This window comes from Periophthalmus magnuspinnatus, chromosome 11 (assembly GCF_009829125.3).
Source record: "Periophthalmus magnuspinnatus isolate fPerMag1 chromosome 11, fPerMag1.2.pri, whole genome shotgun sequence".
Taxonomy (NCBI): domain Eukaryota; kingdom Metazoa; phylum Chordata; class Actinopteri; order Gobiiformes; family Gobiidae; genus Periophthalmus; species Periophthalmus magnuspinnatus.
The window spans coordinates 30,040,523-30,060,980 of NC_047136.2; the positions used below are offsets into that span (position 1 = coordinate 30,040,523).

General features: G+C 38.0%; 1 protein-coding gene across 1 annotated transcript in view; it reads right to left on the reverse strand.

The window, feature by feature from the left end:
• atf6b (activating transcription factor 6 beta) overlaps positions 1-20,302 on the reverse strand; it is a 31,629-nt gene extending 11,327 nt beyond the window's left edge. Inside the window, exons 1-11 of the mRNA XM_033975562.2 lie at positions 20,005-20,302; positions 10,732-10,802; positions 9,636-9,717; positions 9,083-9,142; positions 8,361-8,434; positions 6,394-6,631; positions 5,620-5,784; positions 3,293-3,453; positions 1,587-1,766; positions 1,362-1,444; positions 539-742 (exon numbers count right to left, since the gene is read on the reverse strand). Coding sequence (XP_033831453.1) covers positions 539-742; positions 1,362-1,444; positions 1,587-1,766; positions 3,293-3,453; positions 5,620-5,784; positions 6,394-6,631; positions 8,361-8,434; positions 9,083-9,142; positions 9,636-9,717; positions 10,732-10,802; positions 20,005-20,077 — 1,391 coding nt within the window. The 5' untranslated portion in view covers positions 20,078-20,302. The remainder of the gene's footprint in view (positions 1-538; positions 743-1,361; positions 1,445-1,586; positions 1,767-3,292; positions 3,454-5,619; positions 5,785-6,393; positions 6,632-8,360; positions 8,435-9,082; positions 9,143-9,635; positions 9,718-10,731; positions 10,803-20,004) is intronic.
• Between the last annotated feature and the right edge of the window lie 156 nt (positions 20,303-20,458).

Sequence of the window (20,458 nt, forward strand, 5' to 3'; positions counted from 1 at the left end):
GAATGTGATTTTCAACATTAAATGTTGTACTTTGTGTTTTATTCCCATATGTGTTATATGTGTGTAATCCCTCAGTGTGCAGTAGGTTCATAGTGGTCCATAGGTGTATACTAGTCTATGTGTCTTATACTTGTGAAAGATATAGCTCAACATTTTTAGTATTGATACCTGCTCAAAGGAGTATCTAGTTTCGATACTAGTTTTAGTATCAATTAGGATCTGAATTTCAATACTTTTGGCAACACCACAGAAGGGATGTCAAGATTATTTGGTTAATCAATAATCATGATTATTATTATTACTACAGTACAATCATAAAAATCTAAACTGAAGAAGCAGCTTGGATGAGAGGTGAAACGACTTCACTCCTACAACAATTTGTCCAATTGACACATTTAAACTTTGTCTTCTGCTATTAATAATTGTGATAATTTTAAGGGGAATCTGACACAGGGATTTAGGGGAACATTAGGGCATCTGACACCCAAGAATATAGGCGGAGAATGGGAAGGCTTCAGACACAGTGGTGTTGTTGTACCTGAAGTGGTATGTCTCAGTGTTAAACTTCTCCTCTTCTGCCCTCCATCGCTCCTTCTTCTCCTCTGTCTGTGGTCGCTCCACTGTTCGTTTTGGTAAAAGATTCGTTGGTTTGTGGTTTTGTTTTTGATTTTGTTGTAGTAGCTTTCGTCCCGTGTAGGAAACCGCATTGTCACCAAAGTCTGCCCATTTCCTGTCTGTAATGCTGAAGAAAATACACAAAATAAAAGCACTGTTTATAATTGCCTGTAAAGCACCATTTACCCCCATTCATTATTAATTTTTCCTATAGACTATGTGGAAATAATTTATATATATATATATATATATATATATATATATATATATATATATATATATATATATATATATAAATTTGAAGGCTCAGGGCTAATCAGGTCTGTGGTAACTAATGACCACCAGACCTCTAAGTAAACATTTCACTGATTTTCACCGTGTTTCAAATGTGCTTTTTAAACTTAACACAACCGCATTACAGATATTAGTTAGCAGGTAGCTGGTTAGCCTCTGCGATGCCTTTGAACGCTTGATATTTGAATTTTTTTTCAAGTCTATGGGAAATATGAATGGTGAACTTACTTCTGGAGCAGGAGCGGGCGGTTACTGTTGAGCTCAAATATCAAGTTTAGATATAGCATTATAACAGCATTATTAGAATTTTCAAAATTGAGTGTATTAAAAAAGTATTAAAAAAGTGTAATATTCTTAAAGCCATAGTATGTAACATTTTTGCAACTGTCTTAAAGTGTTTGTGCCTGTTAGTATGTTGCACCTGTCAGCACCTGTCTGTTAGTGTGTTATACCTGACAGGTCCAAAGCTGAAGGTCATAAACAACAGAACAGCCATGACGCAGATGGCGCGTTTGTTACTCATTGAATCACTGCCCTGAAAATAAAGAAAAAGAACTGTGAGATCATAGTCCTCCCGGTCCAGTCCTCCCGGTCCAGTCCTCCCGGTCCAGTCCTCCCGGTCCAGTCCTCCCGGTCCAGTCCTCCCGGTCCACCGGGTCTAGTCCCCTGGACCGTACCTCCTTCCCAGCCAGCCTGTCCTTTAGCTCCTGGTTCTCCCTCCTCAGCCTCTCATTCTCCTGTTGAGCTTCTCGGAGTTGAGCCTCCAAATTTTGGAGATATTCTTTCTTCTTCCTCCTGGACTGACAGGCCGATTCTCTGTTCTTTATCATCCTCTGCTGCCGCTTCAGGACCTTCATCTGAGGCAATGCAGACCAGAGGCAAGACGATGGACACATTTCAATTAAAGGGCCCATATTACTCTATATTCTGATCTATGTTATAACACTTCATCTAAAGCATACCTGTAGTTTTGTTTCATTCACATATGTTTAAGCCGCAACCCCTGCATATTTCAGGTTCTTCTCTCAAACAAAAAAACACTCTGTTCCACCTTGTAATGTTGTGTGGTAATACAGGAAGTGTTCCACTGTGTTTTTAAACTTCATACTAGAATCATTTGGATGATTCCAGCCCTGGAATTGCCAATCTCTTCTAAACAAAAGGTAAAAGGAGCTGATAACTTGAAAACTATCGCTTCATGATTTCACAAGCTGAGACAGAGCATTGTGAGCTTTGGACATATAGACATAAGGGTTACTCAAACGTGTGTAATGAAAAAAATATAACTCCAGGTATGCTTTTGAGAAGGTAACAACATTCTAACATGCCTTGAAGTTCCCCAGAGTCAATCTTTCATAATATAGGAGGACCTTTCAAATATACTCAGGGTTTTTTGCACTTTAGAAACCTTTTGCAGTTCATGGGACAAACTTTCGTACAGAGGAATAACTGGGACTGAAGCCACCTACAGATACTTTGCAATCATACCAGAGACCTTATGGAGAATTAACTAGTTTTAACTAGTTTTAACCGGTTTAATTTAAGCTCTTAGTACATCATTATTGAATGCAAATTGGTTAGCAGCCTTAAAACATAGTACTGGGTGAAAGGGGGCAAACCATATGCAGGACAATTACCTAAAACTAGGGTTTGGTGCTGTATCGGTTCCAGTAGTGGTATCGGTGATATCCAGAGGGCTTTCTCAGATATCAGTTCAGTATTGAAAATTTCACCAATATTTGTCTCCAATATTGTCTGTACACAATCAAGCAATAAATAATATTCTATAAAACATGTGCACATGAAAGAAAATGTGTATGTTTTTTATGAGGAAACCATTGACAGTTGTTAAAAATGATTATGATTAACTTAAACAATGATTACCTGACTAGGCCTGTCATTCCCCAATTTGAGTCAGAGCCCAAAATTTGCCTCAAAATGTGATATGCACATGCCCAGATGCTGCACAAGTGCACAAACATTTGTCATTTACTACGGCAACACATACACAGACAAACTACATGTAATATCCATTCTTCATTATTCTTTACAAATGTTTATTTTACGTTAATCTGAGCCCAGTATTTGTGTCAACACCACATTTAAATGTAACATGTTTTGAGATTAGAGTGATATAGGATTTTATGAGTGTTTTTATAAAAAATAAACTTTCTGTGTGAACCCCATTTAACTTAAATGAGAGCAAACTAAGATTTCAACTGAAAGAGAACATTTTCTGGTGAGTAAAATAATGAAAACATAGTCAAGCTAATGACAAGCATGGTTGACGCAAATTCGGCAAATGACTCAAATTGGGGAATGACAAGTCCTCTTAATTCCTGTACAAAATTCTATAAAAGTCGTGTGTGATCATGTGACTCACGTCAATGTCATTGGTGCCATTGCTGGACAGATTAGCGGTCGCTGGGACGATGGGTTTGCTGGTGGGCAGGGCTGCGGTGCACTGAGGCATGCTGGGAGAGAGCGGCTCGACTTTGACGATGGCGGGAGCCGAGGAGAGACAGACGGACGGAGACAGTACCACTGAAATGGCACACAGACTAACATGAGAGGATCATCTTTATTAAGTCTTTGCTGTCCGAGTACCTGCAGTAAATACTTCAACTATAAACTACATGAAAGGTATAAGACACACTTTAAACTTTTAATTTGAACTTTTTTCCCACAGCCAAGAAGTCAATAATGCAGAATTACTCAAACATGTATGAATGAAACAAAACAACTCCAGGTGTGTTTTTGAGGAGGCAGCAGTATTATAACAAGGCTAAAACCTCATGAGAGTCAATATTGTGTAATACAGGCTCTTTAGCCTAAGGACACAACAGCAGAATGTATTATCAATAAGAAAATTGCACTACCATAGGAAGAACACCTACAGCAAAGTCATTTTTATCATCAGAGTTAGAATGCAGTTCTATACAGTGGAAGCCAGACTTGAATGGACAATAGTACCACAGTATGTCAAGTGTTCATATCTCTGGGTTCTGTACTGATGGTAAACGCACTTCTCCTGCCTCTGCACAAATCTCGGGATATCCAAGTAATTCTCCAACAGTTACGGATGGTTGAAAGCCTGTCATGATAACTACTATATTGGCTTACTGTTCAATATATGATTGAAGAAAGTAATGAAAATTTTTACCAAAAAATCCTCTCATTATTCTGGCTTTTAACAAATAGAAATAATTTTGTTTCAAACTGAAACCAGAAGTTTACATACACTATATGTATATGTATGCTTTTTGTCTCACTGTCTGACATGAAATCAGACTAAACTGTTTTAGGCCAACAGTATAACACTTTAGATACTAAGACTGCTATGCCACATTTTTCTTAACAATATGGTTCACTTCTAGATAGATTTGCAGGGATTATCCTGCTTTAGGGTTTATGTGTCAGTGGCATAAAGTAGCATCAATATTATTGTTTATCGGGATATTCTTCTGTAGCAATATACTTCAAAACCCTAGCACTTCAAAATTTGTAATCGTGATACAAATTGTGGTAGGGCTGGGCATTAGAAAGAAGTTGGTCAATTTGATGCACTTTGATGATATATTTCAAATTGATTTGATATGGTTCAGTAAAAAATAAAGGCTTTTGGCCCCTTACTTAATGCTCAACCCAAATTCCACAAAAAACAAAACATTAATAATGCATTTATCTTATATTTATTGAAGATGAATGAACAGAATCAAGTGAGTTTTGTTTGGGGCATGTTACCAATTAGAATACATCAAAACTGTTGCTTGGGACAGTGCTTAATCATGCGTAGTTTATACAAGCTCAACATTTATTTGTTACATGTGCTGTTTGACTGCTGTAAAGGCTCACAACAGAAGTAAATCATCAATCATGATACTAAAAGTCTTTGTTATACTACTACTTGTGCAATGTTAATAAGAAATATGCCCATTTTAACCACCAAAACAACCATATGTCAAATTGTTGCATAAATGAGTTTCCTTCTTCTCAACAAGAAACTAAATTGTAGCACTGTCACAAAATTATTTGGTAAAATATACCAAACCCCCCAAAACTATTGATATATTGATACAGCAGACCACATTAACAATACTATATCATCAAATTAAACATGGCAAAAGAAAATTATTAAATCTGTCAACCGGACAAAACGTTATAAGAGTGAAGACGTTTGGCTGTTCATCCAAGCCGCTTCTTCAGTTCTGGTCAGATTGCTCCTGCTGCTTTATATCTATCTGCAGGAAGGAGCTAAGTCATCTATCCTATCTGTCACTCCACCCTCAGACCCAAAGCATAAGAAAACAATAGGGCTAGCCAGGCTACGACTATGCTAAATATGTGTCAGGCACAGTGCACACTTAGGGTAGCACAATAGACCTAGCCAACAAACAAAAACTGTAAATAATAGGTGTTTTTATTTTCAGTGTAGTTAGCTCCTCCCTTCAGACAAATATAAGGCAGTGTCTAGCAGTAATCTGACCAGAACTGAAGAAGCGGTTTGGATGAACAGCCAAACGTCTTCATTCCAAGAACATTTTGTCCAGTTGACAGATTTTATATTTTTCTTTTGCTATGGATCAACCCTGGATGACTGAGGGATTACACAGATATCCATCAAATTTAATGTTACGATATATCAACATTCCAATATTTTTGCCCACCCCTAGTGAAAGGCCTAGACTGTTGTGGATGGGGAGGCCGTACCTGGGTATGTTTGGTCCATGGGGGTCAGGCCCTGGAGCAGCAGGGTCCCTCCAGAGCTCGGTGTCTGCAGAGAGGAGCTTGACACTGGGGCAGAGGTCACACACACGGGGCGTGGCTGCAGAGGGACCTTACACCTGCTCTTGGACACCGATGAACTGGACAGGACTGGGCAAGAGACAGAGGACAACACTAGACTCTAACAATGAAAATTTAAATATTAAAGAATTTTAGCTAACTAATGAGCTATGTACTATCTAATGAGCATAACACAAATCATTTGATTTACAATACATTTCTGAAGCTTTATAAACCACAGATATAAAAACATAAAAAAAAAACATTCAAATTTTTGCAAAAACTTAAAAAAAAAAAAATCTAATATTAAGTATTTAAAGTCACAGTAACCAATGTCCATGAAATGACAACCTTTATGGGTAGACATTTGTACACTTGTATCATTTTGGGATTGTCTGGTCAATCCTTTGTAATGTAGAGTTGCTTGACTTTGAAAACATATTTTTTTGGGCATCAGTATCTACGGGGGCTTTAATCTTACCGATCTAATACCATACTGTATTTGTCTAACAGAGGAACATCAGTGCCATCCTCATGATTTACTGTGGCATGGCTAAAGCTAACTCCCACAGCAGCCAAAAAATTTGCTCCGGGTGTCAAACATCCCAATAACATTTCCTCTCCTCTAGCTGTCATTTTGAGCTATAAATATTTGAATAAACGTAACTTGCATTGACTTGATGAGTAGATTGAACTAACCTGTGTTCTGGGTGTGCAGAGTGACTGCTGCATTGACGGTCTGTACCTGCCCCTGTATTTGCCCCTGTAACTGAGCAGGTAGGCCAGTCTGTATGGCATTTTGCATTGGCGTTTGTGCTGAGGTCTGTTGATTGACAGCTGAGGTGGCCACAGTCACCTCTAGTGACCCTAGCGGAGGAGACAGCACATCCCCAAACATGTACGGTGGGGTCGGGGGGGTCTCTCCTTTCACCAGAATCTGAAATATGGAAATGTAAAATCGCTATACATTCAGCTATGGCATTAAAGGGAGGATAAGGTTATTTAAAATTTCCAAATGGCCCAGAAAATAGGTCAAACTGTTCAAATCAAATGGCTTGTATTGTAATGCTGGTTTCTTCTTAATTACAAAAACATTTTTATTTTTTATTTTTATTTGTCTTGGGCAAATGGACATCTTTACTCTTTGCATAGCCTAGGCAGCCACAATCGATATCAATCAACACATGATACAAGAGACAAGGAAAAATAAACAAAAACAGACAAGCAAAACACACACAAAATACCTCCGATTGCCCAAAAAGGAGTGGGAAGAAGAAAACTTATTTAATCCCACCCCCTCTGCTATTATTTCTTAACTTTAGCATACTTTTACTTTCTTTTCATGATTGTATTACATGATTACATTGGGGACTATGAGTTAGTCTCATGCAACTTAAGTGTTACATCATACTGAATAAGGTGCCAACAATGGTAAGGAAAGTTATTAATAGCAACAATGGTAACGGACAGTAAATACCAACAATGGTAATGAACAGCAATACAGCAATAGTAATGGACAATAAATACGACAATAGTAATGGACAGCAAAATACAACAATGGTAATGGACAACAAATACCAACAATGGTAAAGAAATGGTAGATACAAAGCCAGCATTGCAAGATTACTGAAATTAAATTAAGACTCTTCCTCTAGATACTGCGACCAGATCACATTTTTATATCGATGCTTGAACGTACTGATACTATGGCATTGCTTGATGTGTATATCCAGACTGTTCCAAAGTTTAACACCACATACCGATACACAGAAACTTTTTTGAGTAGTTCTAACTTTAGGCAATTTGAATTTCTCATATTCTCTAAGATTGTATGTACATTGGACATGATGGTCAAGTTATTTGTGTTATAATTTATCCAATCAGAAATCACAATGAGCCTCACATGAGTCTCTCATTTGAGTTGCCAGTTTCAGTATTGAAATCCAGTTGGTTTAAACCTAAAATGCCTCTCTCTGATATGAATGGTCACTGCTTAAACCCCAGCACCTGCAGACAATCCTTAACCAGTGCTAGTGCAGTCTCTGCAGGTCAGTCAGTGAATTCTGGAGGTTCTGAGCTTTTACATGAGGCGTGTCCATAAACTGAGAATAAGAAAAAGTTGTCTGTGTCCTGTATTTGCAGGTTAAGGCTCTGGCAAAGCATGTTCGGATGTGATTGTAGTCTGAGCTCAGACTAGAAATCTCAGCTTTAATAAATAACAAACAGCAATGACAGTCCTTTGAGAAATTAAGTAGAGCTGAGTGTTAAATAATTTTTTGGCTTCATTCATTGGTCTTTGTTATATTGGGTACAGCCCGGATGCAGAGGAAGGGCGGGTGTCCTCGCTTAGCCTAATGTTAAACCTATGGAGATTTTAAGATGGCAACTACTGGAGATGGTGTCCAGAGAAATTCCAATCAAATAATAATAATTTCAAATACATTTGCCAGAAGTCAGCCAGCAGTTCACTGGACTGTTCCACAGCTCTTTTTCTTATTATAATGCATCTCTATGGATGTTTTGCAGTAGGGCTGAACAATTTGGGACAAATATCTAATTGTCATTTTTGTTTCCAATTCAAATTGCGAATAATCTCAGAGCCCTGTTTACAGGTGATAAAAACCGTGGTGGACTGACCCTTTGAGTGAGTGAATGTTGAGACCAACCTGTGGATCTGGTGAGGGACACTGGGATTGAGGGCTGGAGGAGGGAGAGGGTGGCTCTGTTTTGATCTGAAACACTGAGAAAGAACCACACACTTAAGTACACTCACAGTTATACTTCAGAGTTAAGCAGGTTTAATACATTGTTATTTATTCATGTGCATAGATAGATATAAAGAAGTGGATTAGTGAGTGTGATGTTACCCATAGCATTTGGCTCCAGTCAAATGAAGCTCATGGAGCATTGGAGCTGGAAGCGTAGCCCATGATCACTTAAGCTATGTCCATTTAGCTGGAGTCATAGACTGTATATCTAAATTAAGCCAATCAAGGCTCGCAGTTATAGGGGTGAATTTGGAGCAGAGTTTCATATTTGGAATTCCGAGCGTGTGCATTATAGCAACCAAAGAGCCAATCAGGAGCGAAGTTTCGGAAGACGACACACCTTACCGCCCGCACTTAGCAAGTCTGTCTATCAAACCTGTTGCTAAAGCTAGCAGGATCAACCTAGGGGAAAGAAGGCACTTGATTGGTCTGTTATTAATCTTCAAATATTGATTTATGGATTAAAATGAAAACCCAGCAGCAGTTACAGAAAGAGGAGCGACGGTTTTGAGTGAATTGGAGTCGAAGGAGCCAAATCTGACCCATGCACACTTCCTCTTTGGAACACCGTGGAAACTATATCCATCTGTATATTCATATGTAAAACAAACTGGCCATACACATGTCGACAGGCAGCGGCTGAGCGATCGTCATCTCACTCTTCATCACCGGGGCTTCACCTGGATGTACCAAAACACCAAAACAACAGAACAGATCAGGGAACGAGCAGCAAAATGAAGGACTATGACATAGACATATTAGAAACAAACAAAGCTACACAGGGCTTTAAAGTCATACTACGGAACTATTCAGGAGGACAGGCCTGCTTGCACCCATGGAGATGCTAGCTTTTGCTTTTCTTTGAATGTTCTACCGTACAGACTAGGGAAACAAGCATGTAAAGCCACCAAAATAAGTTACAGGTCAAATCTGTGGAGAGGCAAACCCGCTCACAGTAAGAATGCATGTTTTTCCAAGGTATAGCAATTAAAACCCATGTAATTGAATACATGCAAGGACAATAAGTTTAATGTCACATACTGTGGAACACTCAAGGCAAAGCACAGAAAAATTAGGAGAAAAGTTACACAGTGCACCTTTAAAGAGAAGCATGAGAGTTTACCCAGTTCTCTGCACCTGCCGTAGCCGAAACAGACACGTTCAGCTGTTTACCTGTGAGGAGGTTGTCGTCGAGATGTCTCCATGGCGACGAGCGATTGTCAGGGTCAAGGGTCAGCACCAGGTCACGTTCAAACTGACAGAAATACAAAATGAAGAAGAACATGAATACAACTCAGTATAGCTGTGTGTCAGATGCCGTCCCATCCTCCTATTCACGAGTTCTGTTTTCCATAGTTAATCACTATGGCAACTGTCCTAACTTTTAGGGATGGGCCGATACGGACTTTTTGAGCCGATACCGATATCCAACATTTACTGCTGTGGCCAATAACTGATATTTACTGATACCAATATTTAGCTTTTAAAATTCATATCAAGGCCCACAAATGTATATTAAGTTGACGTAAAGATCACCAAAAAACTTTTCACTTTTGTAAACAAACTGTATTTATCTGGGATATAAAATGAGACAGAATACTGGCTCCACTCTCAGCTGTTCCCTAACTCCCTCCCTCCACTATGTGAATAATGTAGAGGACAGATCTTTACAAACCGCAGAGCCTCAGTTTGTCAGTAACAGGAGCTGAATCCAACTCATTTGAATTTTAAACAGCCTTCTGTAAACTCACACGCCTCTACGTTTCAATGTTTACTGATCCCACTTGACATGACACAATAAGGTTTTAGTGAACCACTTATTAAAAGAAAACGGGAACAGCTTGTGTGGTTTTAATGAAGATGTCTAAAGCCAATCCTCTGCCAGTAAAGTGTAATAGTACAAAGACTTTGAGTATTTTTAAATGGCATTGAGTAGTGTTGTTGTTAAAATTCAAAAATTTCAAACTCGATTACAGTACTAAGGAAGGACTTGATTATAGATCATAGATGAATCACCATTCTTCTAATCTGTTAGCAGCTTTATCAAATCAAAATTTGAATGATAAAAGTGAAGTTAATGCGACACAAACAGGCTTTTAGGCATCCCAAGAATCCCATGCATTTCAGAGCATGTTTGTAGAGGTCTAAACTACAGGGTGAGCAGCTTTTACACAGAATAAGGCCCCATAGAAACACAGGGACCTGTAGAGTGTCCTCTCAGTAATATTCAGCGTGTCTGTCTGGATGATTGTTCTGGTGAAGGACAAACCTCTGTGTCGTATCTGAGCGCTGGGCTCTCGTCTCCCTCCTCCATGTTTTCAAACTGGTACAAACAGGCATCTGCACACAAACAAAGTACCATTTACGTCATATTTACATCAGAAAAAACATGTCAACAGAGATATACCCAGTTAAAGCTCCGCAGTTGATATCATCAACATTCCCTGGGGTGTGATGCTAACTGTAGGAACGGACCATAAGGAACTGACTTAGCTGGAACTACAACAAGTGAGCTGATTTGTGCTGTTAAACAAGTCTCTCTCAAATAACATTACACAAGCTAGTATTTTTTCAGTTAGTCACTCGCACCTTTTTGTTGAAAATCAAACTCCTAAACAGGACCATAAACACTCGGATTGATCACAGGCTCCAGAAAATGTGTTCTTTAAATCAATTCTGTATTTTTTCTTGATTTCTCAGACCATCCATTTGGCTGTTAATGTATGCATTGTGTCACCATCTTAACTGATGAACTGACTCTGCCATACACACACATGTAGAACAGCTCTAGCGTGATGTCATTGCAAAGTGAGTGATACTGACCAAATAGAATACCTCTATTTTTTCTATCTCAATGGTAATATTCAGACAATATTTTAACAATCTGTCAGTAATATGACTTTGAAACAGGCTTGTTTTTTACACATGCCATTTTTTAAATGTTGGTTTAGATTTAAGTATCCCACACAGTGGTTCCCTTTAATACAGGAGACTATCGTGGCCCCCAATAGTCTAGATTTTGCATATCCCTAGAACAACAGGTTGTGAGCTAACAATATTAGCCCTGTAGTTAACTACAGACAAAGTGCTGCAGATCGACTGGTCGACTAAAAAAGGTTGTGGCAAAGGCTCTCAGAACTATTACATATCGCTCTCTACTATTTATGCAGAAAAATTTATTAGCAAACTGTATTTATATTAAGGCAGACATTAAAGTTGTGAATCATGATAATTTGCCATTTTAAATGTCAAAAAATATCAAATTTTCTCCTTACTTCTCCTTTTCCGCTGTTGTCCCATATCAATCCTTATAATGTAAATAAAATGATTAGTTGACTAAGACACATCAACTAAAGGCTAACAACAAAAGTAGTTGTTTTCTTTTTTTAGAAACAATACAAAATATTATATTAGTGACACCGAATTTAGAAAGAAAAAAAAAATATATATATATAGAAATATTAAATCCTCAAAAAAACAAGACAAATGCAAGACCAGATAGTGGGTAAATAATGGAAAGGTAGCATTAGCATTAGGAATACACACCTGACCTGGTGGTACGCAGTTTAGTCAGAGAGACTGTTTTTCAGAGTTAACTTTAATTTAGGAAGTTTTCGTTGCAGTTAACAAGAAGTAGTGTTGTCAAGATACTAAACCTTCACACTTGAATTTAATCATAAAGAATAGACTCTTTATTTAGACAATGGAATGTAATTTTTTACATTAAATGTTGGCACTTTCTGTTCTATTCCCATGTGTGTTGTATGTGTGTAATCCCTCAGTGTGCAGTAGGTTCACAGTGGTCCATGGGTGTATACTTTTCTATGTGTCTTATACTTGTGAAACATACAGAGACATCATTATATACATATTCAGGAACGGTTCATTTCTGTCCTGTGAATGGAACTTTTTTTTCTATCGACACCTGTGAACAATGAGTATCTAGTTTTGAATCTAGCTTTAGTATCAATTAGTAGCTGCTTTTTGATTTTTGGAACAAGAAGTGTACATTTAAAAATGTTTATCATATCAAGCTGGTCTAAACTGGACAGTGCTCTTCAGTGTCAATTTCCCGTTCCTTATTATTATTATTTATTTAACAATAATTTTGCAATACTAATTTACACTTTACAATTGTGTAAAAGCTGCTAACTCTGCAGACTTTACAAACATGTTTTGAAATGTTCCTATGTGTCAGATGCCCTCCCTGTTTGTCCGTGGAGTGTTATTCTGTGTAAAAGCTGCTCACCCTGTTGTAGGCCTCTACACATGTTCTGAAATGCATGGAATTCTGGAGCACAAGTCACATCTGAGTATAAATCGCAACCCCGTCCAAACTATGAAAAAAAGTGCGACTTTAATCCGGAAAATATGGTAGTTTAAAATTCAGATTTCAGTCCCTCTCAGATGTTGTGATCTGTGGACTGCATCTACATTTGATTAAATTGCAAATCAAACCACACATGTCACAGTTATTTAAAGAAAAGACATTTTACTTCTCTGCCAACACATAACGAATTTAGATCACCATGTTACCTTTTATGGTTTTGAAAATGCTATATTTGCCTAAAACTACATATTAGCATGATTTATAAGTTTCAAGTTTGTTTTTGATGTTATGAGTTACCCCTCCCTTTGCGTTCCCTTAAAAGTAAAATCAGAACACAATCAGCATGCATCCTGTTTATGAAACTACTGCACATCGCATCAGGTTTGGTTGCTGTGTACAGGTTTCTGTCATGTTTTTATACATTTATGCAGAATTATCATGTGGGAGCATGGGTGATGTAGGCTTGTGGGCGGAGCCTTGTACAGAATCTTACCACTAACAGTAAGGAAGTGTTGTAGAAAAATTACAGTTTTAGATGTAAAGTAATCCATTTGCAAAGCTCGGTGAGTTTTGAAATACAGAAAAAAGGTTTATTGTTTGTTACAGCACAGACAGGACAGGGCCCAGGCCTGTCCTGGCCACAGACTGACAGCCTTTTGGTCTCTCTCTCAGTCTAAGTCCAAGTCTAAACAACCTATTTTATACCAGAATGACAATGCTACATACATTTCAAAGCACAGTGACTTTCATTTCACATATATATTCCATATGATAATTAACTTTTACACTTAGACAGGTAGAACCACAATGAGTTTCCTGTGGGATGGAAACAGAGCCTTCACACATGTTAATGTCCGGTCTGGGTTTGACGGACACATATCAAATGCATTTAAAAACACAACATGAATATACTTAAATTTTCACCACAGAAGGTTTGAATAAGGCCCAGGAAAGGTCACTAAAATACTCAGAAGTGAATGGATGGCATCTAAAACCTCTTCAGGCATGTTTTTGAAGTGGAAACAATGTTATAAAAAAAGTACATTTTGAATAATACCCCCTCTTTAAACATATTTTCTTGCATTGTTGTACGCAGTGAAGCTCAAGTGTCTCTGTAGTGTGAACCAGCATAGTTCACAGGATTCACATTACCAGAGCTTTAAAGAGTGACACAAAAGCTGGTGTCCCTTACTCCCATCAGCTCGGGTCTCTGCTGGCTGTTTAACCTGTTTCACAGTTTCTTTAAGCCGACAGCATCTCTATAGCATAAAGGTAGCTCACCAGAGAAAAAAGGTTGAATACTCTACAGCAGTGGTTCTTAACCTGGGTTCGATTGAAACCTAGGGGTTCGGTGAGTCAGGCTCAGGGGTTCGGCGGAGGTCAAGACACACACCCGACTCCTATGATTAGCGGACTGCGAGCGTCTTCAGACGTTGGCCCAATTCAACAAATGCACCCTTTGATGTGGCTATCGAAGTACCTGCCCAACTTAAATGAGCCGTTTGAACGGGATAAAAACATAAAACGACATAAAAACGAAGAAAAGGAACAGACTTTGCTGTGAAAATGACATGAGAGTGGCACTTGCCAAGGTGAAGCCACGCATTTCTGGTCTCTCAAAGGCAACAGCAGAAGTCACACTGATTTGCAGTAAATATTCATTAGGGCAGGGGTCGGCAACCCGCGGCTCCGGAGCCGGATGCGGCTCTTTCATCCTTATACTGCATGGCTTGGGAAAATAAATTTCAAGTATTTAATTGAAGTGTATTTTATTTGTGTTAGTTCTTTTTTTATTGTAGTTTAAATTGGACAATTATTGTGATCTTGAAATATTAAAATACAATATATTTACAATATATTTTCTTATTTTTCATTTATCAAAATAAGCGTCACACTCGCGGAACAATGTTAAAAACAAACACTGCTCACGCCTCACAGACACAGACACAGCTCACAGTCCTGCATAAAGACACTGCCCTGATTTTCAGACGCTGTGCGCACAGGGGTCAGAAGCAGGAGGATCTTCTCCAATGTAACTGTCGCCCGTCCCTCATGACGTGCTAATAAGCTTGTCCGTAGATGTATAATGAAAATCCTGAGAGGAAGTCGCCACAAAAATCTATTTGATGTAGTGACACGTTTATTATATCTGTGATAGATCTGCTCTTGTCTCCGCAATGACGTATCACGTATAACGCATCAGACATGTCGCTCAAAAGTAGAGCCTCAAGCGAGTGAAAATGAGCCAAAACAAAAGTCTTTGGAGAGCTTTTTAACAAAGGGGAAAAGGCCAACTGAGGAGCCAGAAGAGGAGCATACGACCTCCAAGAAAAAGGAAGCTAAATTTAAGAGACAATACCAGGAGTCCTACTTAAAATATGGGTTTGTCACTACAGGTGACTCTCATGTGCAGAGTCCGCTCTGCGTAATATGTGGGAAAAGCAAATGAGGCAATGACACCTTCAAAACTGCTTTGGCACATGGAGACTAAGCACCTGGGATTAAAAGATAAGCCTTTAAATTTTTTTTGAAAGAAACTGTGCAGCAGACTAGACAGAATCACACTGCGGGTGTCATTGTCTCTCATCACTCCTCGATGGGACCACCTCATCACAAAGAAACAAGTGCAGGGCTCCCTCTGATGCAGCAGTTTGGTGAGTTGTATTTTTTATGTACTTAATTTATTTTTGCCATATTTATCTGCCACGTGTAGAAAGCTTGTCTGTGAAAATAAAACTTACATTATTCCGTTACATTATTATTATAATTATATACAATGTTATCTTCATTTTAGATGTCAAAACGTATTTGCATTTCCCAGTGTTTTATTTTCCATGGAAACTGTGTCCAAATGGCTCTTTGCGTGTTAAAGGTTGCCGACCCTGTAGCGTGATGGAAATTAGGTGATGGGTGTGTGTTAAAATGTTAAAAATAATAAATAGCATAAATACAATAAGTTCATTATTGAAATGCATAAGGTTAAAAATTGTAATAATTTCAGTGTGGTAGTTTTAAAAAAGGTCATGTCTTTGTAAAAAGGTATGTATGTAATTTGTTGTGAGTTCATGCATTGTATTAGTTTTATTCTTTGAACAGTGATGTTAATGCACAATTCATTTTGTGCACCAGTAAAACATACATATGTCTTGAATTTGAAAAAAAAAAAAAAAAAAAAAAAAATATATATATATATATATATATATATATATATATATATATATATATATATATATTTATATTTATATTTATATTTATATTTATATTTATAATTAATAATAATATATTTATTTATAAAAAAAAATTTCAATAAACAAGGGTTTGGTGAATGTGCATATGAAACTGGTGGGGTTCAGTACCTCCAACAAGGTTAAGAACCACTGCTCTACAGGATACTAGTACTAGTAGTAGTCTGGGCTACTGCAATTTAAGGACAATTTAAGGGTCTTTTTATTGTGAAAGGCCTGTGATGAATGAGATTTTACTAACGGTGGTCCAGATGAAGCTAAAGAGATGGTTTTACAACATCCTGATGTAAAATATGTTTTTTGACATTTTGATATAACGACTGCTCTGTCAGATTCATTAAAACCTCTCTCTTATTAAATGGCATGTCCTTAAAGTCAGCATAGTCCACATAATAATTACTCAATTAGTTGCAATTGACTTGTTTCGTCCTCCCAGTCCAAGCCCTACTGACTAAAAAGGCATAATCTACACTGACTATCTTAACTCTGTCCTACTATTTACTTTGACATTTCCTGGGTTGGTTTTATTCAACACAGGAGCAACCAGTGTCTGCGAAAAACAATGGAGAATGTCTGTAATGTATTGGGAATTTTATGTACGATATTTAAACTGGTGCATAAATTGGTTGTTTATTAGCAGAGGTGGGTAGTACTCAGTTACTTGAGGAACTTTATCAAGAAATTGTACTTTTATTGAAGTAACAATACTCTTAATTGAATAAAGTGTGGTTACTCTTCACACTATGAGTAAGTGTACAAATGACAAAAGCTTTATGTCGACAATATGAAATGATGTGAACATTTGTGCTTCTTGCAGCTCCTTCAGATATGATTTGGCTGATTGTTCTGAGTATCATTTGAAAATACCAGATTTTGTGCATTAGTTAATGTTTTGTCCTTAACATTACAATCACTTTAACAAGCTTAAAATGACTATATTTCACTCCTATACTGGCTGGCATATTGCCTGATGTGCAGAATGAGTTTTTCTGTTTCTCTTTAGACTCACACAGTCAGTCATATGAGAGCAATTGAGGTTTGAAACACCCGCACTGTCTCTGCGGAAGTGATGCAATGTGTGTCCTCGGTTCATTGGACCTGACTCATTGATACACCGCCATAACCATAACCAGAATCAGAATCAAAATCCTTTTATTGCCATTGTTTGTGAACGCAGTTCACAAACTTACTTCAATGATAAAGTGCAACATAAAACACACTGAATAAATACAAAGACAAATAAGGGCATGCACGAAGTTAAAAAAGATATGCTTAAAAAATCAAATAAAATTTAAAGGTAGAAAATATATACAACTAAACACAGTGGGGTTTTTGACCATCATAGCAGAATTGGAAGATGGATTCTGCATTGTCAAGAAAGAGACTTGCCTCCAGCTCTTCCCAAACTCCATCAGAGGCTTCACATAAAATCAAGAAAATAAAGGTTTCATGTAGTGTGACCAAAAGGCAAACTCCAACGCCGGAGTCAGACAAGAGTAGACATTGGAGCAGCATTTGATAAATGGAGAGAGCTCAGATCTTCGTTGGGTATAAGAAGCAGTGTTGGGCAAAATCCTTCAAAAAAGTAATTCGTTATAGTATCCGTTACTTTCCCCCCAATGACACTGTATGGTCATAACAATGCAGAACAATACTGGCCCTTCACACAGCAGGCTGTAGCCAAACAGCACATTTACTAGAGATAGAAATATCAGAACATTACAAACATGTGCACACCGCAGTGATACACGTGTAAAACCAGAGGTGAACAGGCAAACAGATATTAAATTAGCTCCATGTATGATAAGCAGTGTAAGCAGAGGTGTCCACTATCGCATTGCTGATGTCTTTTTTAGCTATCTGTAAACTCCAGCCACACATGTCACTCCTGCTGTAGTCGTCTGTTTGTACCCTAGCACAAAAAGGCACCAATTAACGATGTTTATCCATACTGTCCCCAAGAATTGACATATTTCCTCATGTGTGTTGACAACAGTGAGTATTAGACCATGTGCTGAGTATGAGACAAATGGAATACCAGGAAAGTATTTGCCTAGTGCTGCTTCTGATTGGTCACCTTTACAGTCAATCTCTGCTTTAGAGACAAAACAAAGGGAAAACTGTGCTGCTCCTCTGAATAAAACAAGAGAGCTGACTCTGATCTGTGACAGTTACACTGACTAACTATAATGGTGTAACTATTCATTACTGATAAAAAAAATAACATTGTTACTAACACTGTTATAATAAAAGGGCGTTATTCCCAACACTGATAAGAAGGGACCCAACTGTGGGTTCCTTCTTATCAGTGTTGGAAGAAGGGGTCGGCAGTTGGCTTTTCTTCTGTTGAGAAGGTAAGATGTAGTTACAAAATAAGGAATAATGTGCCTCGCTTATATTTATCATGCTAATCTAGAGGGTCACTGAATTTGTGTAGCTACATATCGTGTTTGGTTTGGCGGATGCACTGCACATTATGCATTTAGTTTATTTGCAGTATGTGAATAGCAAGCTTGTTGTGAAATGGTCGCTATAGTTATAATTATAAAGTAATCTGTGACTTGTTCGCATGCTGCATTTACGTGAGCCATGATGACATAGTAACAATTGTTTGCAAGAAATCATTATTAATCATTATTAAATCATTATTAGCAACTCTTGGATTTACCAGCAGAATGTAATCTAAATAGAGCTGAAGTTGATCAAGTTGTTTCTGGAGAGGAAGACTGAAGATGCATCTTTGAGAGTTGTTTGGTTTGTGCTTGTACAACCCTGTGCACAGTGAACGCGCACAACACAGCACAGCACAACACTGCAGCTGCAGTTCTACTTCACGACAGATGTGGGTAACTAGTACAAAAACTCTGTAACTTGCACCCTGACAGTTACTGTCCAAGTTATTCCTACTTGGATAATAATTTTCTCAAATATTTAGAAATTACTTACTCTTACTTAATTCCTTGGACAACTACATTGTACTTATACTTGAGTTAATATTATTTTTATGCAACGTTACTCTTACTTAAAGGTCCTGTATTACATAAAATTGACTCCTGTGAGCTTTAAGCCATGTTATAATGCTCTTACCTCATCAAAAGCAAAGCCAGAGTTGTGTTTCGTTTCATTCACACATGTTTGAGTAACACTTTATTATTAATGTTACATCTTGTCTGTTCCAGTTTGTGATGTGGTTCATTTGGTTCAGAAGAGATTGGCAATTCCAGAGCTGAAATGATCCAAATGATTCTAGTGAAGATGTATAGAGTTTAAAAACATAGTGGAGCACTTCCTGTATTACCACATGATGACATCACAAGGTGGAACAGAGTGTTTTCAGTTTGAGAGAAGAACTCTGGAACGCAGGAATCTTGTGTTAAACATGTGTGAAAGAAACAAAACAAATCTCCACGCATGTTTTTGATGCGGAAACCTAACAGAAATTGGAAAATAGCATGATACGGGCCCTTTAAGTACATCTGTTTACTATGCAAAACCCCATTGAAATGTAAGCTACATGAAAACAGGAACTAAACCTCAATAATTAAAACACTATTCACTTCTAAATAGATGACAAAATGATCACTGTCGTTGCTTTGAGGCCGTCTCGTGCACTGCTCCTGTTTAACTTCTCAAAAACACGCTTCATTTCGTGCGCAAAAGAGCGTACTGTGCGTAAAAGGTCCATTGTGTTAACTGTTACATCCGGGTTGGACAGGGCTAGTATCGGCACACTGCTACCACATGCCTCACAATAAACCAATAAAATAATATTAAATAATATTACTCTGCACAAAGTGGGCATCACACAGTGGTGGTTTTGTGTGACTGTGTTTTAGGTCAATTCACATCCAACGCTTTATAGGATCAAGGGGAGGGGGGCTGTCCAGTATCGTGCGGCTAAAATGCAACTTCGATTTCTTATTTGTATGGTTTACTTGCTTATTTAGATGTGTCCCGAAGAACTCACCCCAGTCCTCGCTCGTCAAGAGGTTATCCGCGAAGAAACGAGAGTCCAAATCTGACAAAAGATCCGCGCTCATGTTTCCAAGCGCAACGTTAGGACAGCGCGATCAGCTAATGTTACCCACCAAACGGGCTACAAACGCGACAAAACAAACCCGATCTTCAGCATTCACGTGTCGAGGTTATTATTCAGCTAAAACATAAAAAACAAACTGTCTTTGTCTGTTGGGTGCGATGCTCTGGGGACACATTTGAATAACAAACGCAGAAGGTGCTGTTTCGCTTCGCATCTGACACAGACCAGGAAATTCCGGCTCCGTACCGCCCACCTTCCACCACTAAGCCAATCACCGGCAGGATTTTTTGACTGACATATATGTTAACCAATAGCACGGCTCAAATATTTTTCGGTGAAGTGGTGGGTTTTAAATGTGATTTACACCAATCAATGTAGTGTT